Source organism: Palaemon carinicauda, chromosome 16, assembly GCF_036898095.1.
Source record: "Palaemon carinicauda isolate YSFRI2023 chromosome 16, ASM3689809v2, whole genome shotgun sequence".
Taxonomy (NCBI): domain Eukaryota; kingdom Metazoa; phylum Arthropoda; class Malacostraca; order Decapoda; family Palaemonidae; genus Palaemon; species Palaemon carinicauda.
The window spans coordinates 119,975,031-119,981,805 of NC_090740.1; the positions used below are offsets into that span (position 1 = coordinate 119,975,031).

At 28.1% G+C, this 6,775-nt stretch overlaps 1 protein-coding gene across 1 annotated transcript; it reads left to right on the forward strand.

Moving 5' to 3' along the window:
* Nucleotides 1-5,935: 5,935 nt before the first annotated feature.
* LOC137655527 (selection and upkeep of intraepithelial T-cells protein 5-like) lies at nucleotides 5,936-6,775 on the forward strand. Its single transcript, XM_068389425.1, has one exon. It carries the CDS (start codon nucleotides 5,936-5,938, stop codon nucleotides 6,773-6,775), a length of 840 nt encoding a protein of 279 aa, XP_068245526.1.

Here is a 6,775-nt window from a genome sequence, read left to right on the forward strand (position 1 = left end):
GCAGTACATACGAGACAAGCTTGTGCTATAAATTGAGATTTGAATATGAAATATTTGACATATAAAATTCCAAGCGTGTGAACACTGGCTTGAAGACGATAAATTCTGAGAAATAAACGAAACAGAAAAAGTAAAAGTTATTTTTTTCTTAAACAGAGAGGTTTCTTGCTTACAATTCTTCCAGAAATGCTATTTTTTTCTCGTTAAGGATTTTAGGCAAGTAAATAATAAACAATAAACATACCAATTTATTATAGAAAAAACTTTTATGTAATTGCAGTTTAGTGATACTAGCTCGTAACACCGCAAATCATTTAAAGACTGCTCGGACACCATCTCATATAGCTGACCGGTATTCTTACGTCATACAATATGTCGTTTGTGTGTCCAGTCTGGTCTGTCATCCAAACACCTTGTGCAAACGCACACACAGTAACTATATATACAGTATATATATATATATATATATATATATATATATATATATATATATATATATACATATATATATATATATATATATAGTATATATATATATATATATATATATATATATATATATATATATTATATATATATATATATATGTATATATATATATGTATATATACAGTATATATATATATATATATATATATATATGTACAGTATATATATATATATATATATATATATATATATATATATATATATATATATATATACACACATATATATATATATACACATATATATACATATATACAGTATATATATATATATATATATATATATATATATATATATATATATACAGTATATATATATATATATATATATATATATATACAGTATATATATATATATATATATATATATATATATATATATATATATATATATATATACACATATATATACATATATACAGTATATATATATATATATATATATATATATATATATATATATATATATACAGTATATATATATATATATATATATATATATATATATATATATATATCCGTGTGCCGTCCTCTTAAAATGATACTGCACTTGTCATACTCTCTTGTCATAATTTTTATAGTTTGTAAAGAAGATGTTTATTTTAATGTTGTTGCTGTTCTTAGAATAATAATAATAATAATAATAATAATAATAATAATAATAATAATAATAATTATTATTATTATTATTATTATTGTTATTATTATTCTTAGAAGGTGATAACAAGCCACTTTCTTTCACGGGCGTAGCTTCCCGAATGCATAATATTCCGTATCAGATTATTATTATTATTATTATTATTATTATTATTGTTATTATTATTATTATTATTATTATTATTATTATTATTACTATTACTTGCCTAGTTTGAAAAGCAGGATGCTATAACCCCAGAGGCTCCAACAGAGAAAATAGCACAGTGAGAAAAGGAAACAAGGAAAAATAAAATAATTTTGAGAACATTAACATTAAGATGAATAATTCCTATATAAACTATAAGAAAATAAAAATTGCTTACTTTGTAGGTAGGTCGACGAGCATCGCAATGACGTTAAAATTCCATTGATTAATTATATGAAATAAAAAAAAGGCTACTTTCCTTCTCTTAAAATGTTACAAAACGATGAAAAAAATTAATAACTCCAAAATATCATAAAAAATAAAGATAGTTCCAAGGGTTAGTAACAAGTTTTGAACATAAGTGAACTTGTATAATGTAAATGCTCCATACATCAGTTGAATCAATAGAACTTCAAAAGTTCAAAGTTGGAGCAAATGTTTTCATGTTGACCAGGCTGACATGAGTCTTTTTATATTTTATATATGGCATATCTGTTTTTGACGTTGTTAATAGTTTATATAGGACATATCTGTTTTGACGTTGTTACTTTTTTTAGAATGATATATTGTTAATTTATTCTCATCATTTATCTATTTCCTTATTTCCTTTCCTCACTGAGCTATTTTTCCCTATTGGAGCCCTTGGGCTTATAGCATCTTGCTTTTCCAACTAGGGTTGTAGCTTGGCTAGTAATAATAATAATAATAAGCGTTGATTACCTTCATATATTATTTTTTATTTAAACATTGACATCATAAATATCCTCGAGTTTCAAAGAGGACTTCCAAATGAAAGCGTTGGGTCCGTTTGGAAAATTGATTCAGAACCTTTTTTTTTTTTCATGGTAAGGTTCAATTCCAATCATGCCGCGAACAGTTGGGTAATGGAAACTTCACTCTTGGTAAGATTCGAAACCTTCCTCATTAGATTCGAGTTAGTTAATTGAAACTTCATTCTTGTTAGATTCGAAACCTTCCTCAAAAGATTCGATAGTCAATTGAAACTTCATTCTTGGTTAGATTCGAAACCTTCCTTATTAGATTCGAGTTAGTCAATTGAAACTTCATTCTTGGTTAGATTCAAAACCTTCCTCATCAGATTCGAGTTAGTCAATTGAACTTCAATCTCGGTTAGATTCGAAACCTTCCTCATCAGATTTGAGATAGTCAATTGAAACTTCATTCTTGGTTAGATTCGAAACCTTCCTTATTAGATTCGAGTTAGTCAATTGAAACTTCATTCTTGGTTAGATTCAAAACCTTCCTCATCAGATTCGAGTTAGTCAATTGAACTTCAATCTCGGTTAGATTCGAAACCTTCCTCATCAGATTTGAGATAGTCAATTGAAACTTCAATCTTGTTTAGATTCGAAACCTTCCTCAAAAGATTCAAGAGTCAATTGAAACTTCCCTCTTGGTTAGATTCGAAACCTTCCTCAAAAGATTCAAGTTTGTTAATTGAAACTTTACTTTTGGTAAGAGTCGAAATCTTCCTCATTAGATTCGAGATAGTCAATTAAAACTTCGCTCTTGGTTAGATTTGAAACCTTCCTCAAAGGATTCGATAGTCAATTGAAACTTCGCTCTTGGTTAGATTTGAAACCTTCCTCGTTAGATTCGAGATAGTCAATTGAAACTTCACTCTTGGTTAGATTCGAAACCTTCCTCAAAGGATTCGATAGTCAATTGAAACTTCACTCTTGGTTAGATTCGAAACCTTCCTCAAAATATTCGAGAGTCAATTGAAACTTCACTCTTGGTTAGATTCGAAACCTTCCTCAAAAGATTCAAGAGTCAATTGAAACTTCACTCTTGGTTAGATTCGAAACCTTCCTCAAAAGATTCAAGAGTCAATTGAAACTTCACTCTTGGTTAGATTCGAAACCTTCCTCAAAAGATTCAAGAGTCAATTGAAACTTCACTCTTGGTTAGATTTGAAACCTTCCTCAAAAGATTCAAGAGTCAATTGAAACTTCACTCTTGGTTAGATTCGAAACCTTCCTCAAAATATTCGAGAGTCAATTGAAACTTCAATCTTGGTTAGATTCGAAACCTCCCTCGTTAAATTCAAGTTTTATGTTTAGTGCAAGGCAGATCCAGTTGAGATGCCGATATCGTAAAATTGAGAATTCTTTCTATTTACTAAAAATACATATTTGAATGTAATCGACGTCATATGACATTTTCTTCGCGCACAACCATCGACTCAATATTGATCCGAATCTAGAAGCCCTGGATATGGAATCCAGTAGCTTACTTACCTGTGAAGGTGCAGTGTCTGATTGGGATTAGAAGTGTAACACCTGTAGGATATCTTTGATTGGTTTTAGATGCGTCGTTGCTTCTGGAATGAGGTAAGTCTGAGGTTATATAGTAAACATTTTTTGTGGGGGCGTGGGAGGAGGGCAATGTTTGTTTTCATGTCGTGGTTCAAATCATACTTCAAAAAGAAAATTTTAAATGATTAAATTTTACTATCGTTATAAAGATATGAATGTGTGTATATGTATACATACATATATATATATATATATATATATATATATATATATATATATATATATATATATGCATATGTATCAATATTTATATACATGTATATATACATACATATATATATATATATATATATATATATATATATATATATATATATATATATATATACACAGTATATATATATGTATTTATATATATGTATAAATGTACATATGTATATGCATGTACATATACGTATATCTATATATCCATGTACATATATATATATATATATATATATATATGTGTGTGTGTGTATATAAATATATATATATATATACATATATATAGATATATATATACATATACATATACATATGCATATGTATCAATATATACATATATATATATATATATATATATATATATATATATATATATATGTATATATACATATATATGTATATATATATATATATACATACATATATATATATATGTGTGTGTGTGTACATATACGTATATCTATAAATATGCATGTACATACATGTATATGTATATATACATACATACATATATATATATATATATATATATATACATATATATAGATATATATATATATATACATATACATATACATATACATATATATGCATATGTATCAATACATATATATATATATATATATATATATATATATATACTGTATATATATATATATGTATATATATACATATATATATATTGTATATATACATTTATATATATATATATATATATATATATATATATATATATATATATATACATGTACATTTACATATACATATACATAGATATATATATATGTATATATATATATATATGCATGTATATATATATATATATATATATTTATATATATATATATATATATATATATATATATATATATATATATACATACAAACATACATATAAACTCTTACATGTTAGTTTATAATTCATTCTGATAGAAAAATGGGATGTGATGATCAATATTCATCAATTCAAAATATAGAATTATGAATAAAGGGTAATTATGGTTGAAGAAGGTTGACTCTTATACTGCTGAAGACTAATATCAATGGGTAATCTTGTGAAATCATTCCAAAGTTTTTATAGTTTTTTATAGGAAATATTTATTTTAATATTACTATACTTAAAATATTTTAATTTTCTTTATTTCCTTTCCTCACTGGGCTATTTTCCCTATTGGGGCCCTTGGGCTTATAGCATCCTGCTTTTCCAACTAGGGTTGTAGCTTAGCTACTACTACTAATAATAATAAAGTGTACTTTATTCAAAGAGATACAATTTGTTCGAGAATTGAAAGAGAACTTCAAGATTCGTTCTTCAAGATTCATGAATTCTCTAAAAGTGCCTCAGTATTAGAATGATAAAGAATTAATATCGGATTAATTCTCTGAAAGTGCCTCAGTATTAGAATTATAAAGAATTAATATCGGATTAATTCTCCAAAAGTGCCTCAGAATTGGAATTATAAAGAATTAATATCGGATTAATTCTCTAAAAGTGCCTCAGAATTGGAATTATAGAGAATTAATATCGGATTAATTCTGTGAAAGTGTCTCAGTATTAGAATTATAAAGAATTAATATCAGATTAATTCTCTAAAAGTGCCTCAGTAATAGAATTATAGAGAATTAATATTGCAATTTCCAGAGTATCTGAAAAGATCTGTTATACAGAGGATAGGAGAATGCTGTCAGACTTCAAGAAAATAATTGAGTCAAAATTAAAATTAGAATTTTAAGATTCCCACGGCCAGACTTCAAGAATTCCCCAAAAGTACGTCAGAATTAGAGTTAGGAAAAATTAATTCTTCAACACAAAATGAATACAGTTTTAAAGTTTGCTGATATATTTACATTGAAAATGCGAATTGTAATTAATTTCCCGATATGTCTAAAATAAAACTGGTTATACATAGAAAAAAAAACTTCTTTGTATCTTCCAGAGAACTTAAAGATTCATCTCTATGGAATTCCACAATCGATGGGCAAATGACTTGACATTTCTGTTCTCCAGTTAAATACGGATATATCAGTCCATATACTTGTTCAAGGATAGTGAACAGTTGTTCATGGATAGTGAACAGTTGTTCACGGATAGTGAACAGTTGTTCACGGATAGTGAACAGTTGTTCACGGATAGTGAACAGTTGTTCCCGGATAGTGAACAGTTGTTCCTGGATAGTGGACAGTTGTTCCTGGATAGTGGACAGTTGTTCCTGGATAGTGGACAGTTGTTCACGGATAGTGAACAGTTGTTCCTGGATAGTGGACAGTTGTTCACGGATAGTGAACAGTTGTTCCTGGATAGTGGACAGTTGTTCACGGATAGTGAACAGTTGTTCCTGGATAGTGGACAGTTGTTCACGGATAGTGAACAGTTGTTCCTGGATAGTGGACAGTTGTTCCTGGATAGTGGACAGTTGTTCACGGATAGTGAACAGTTGTTCCTGGATAGTGGACAGTTGTTCACGGATAGTGAACAGTTGTTCCTGGATAGTGGACAGTTGTTCACGGATAGTGAACAGTTGTTCCTGGATAGTGGACAGTTGTTCACGGATAGTGAACAGTTGTTCCTGGATAGTGGACAGTTGTTCACGGATAGTGAACAGTTGTTCACGGATAGTGAACAGTTGTTCCTGGATAGTGAACAGTTGTTCACGGATAGTGAACAGTTGTTCCTGGATAGTGGACAGTTGTTCACGGATAGTGAACAGTTGTTCCTGGATAGTGGACAGTTGTTCACGGATAGTGAACAGTTGTTCCTGGATAGTGGACAGTTGTTCCTGGATAGTGGACAGTTGTTCACGGATAGTGAACAGTTGTTCCTGGATAGTGGACAGTTGTTCACGGATAGTGAACAGTTGTTCACGGATAGTGAACAGTTGTTCACGGATAGTGAACAACTATAA

What these genes read in the sequence shown, in the direction of transcription:
- LOC137655527 (XM_068389425.1), top strand. Translation starts at nt 5,936, where the DNA reads ATGGATAGTGAACAGTTGTTCACGGATAGTGAACAGTTGTTCACGGAT.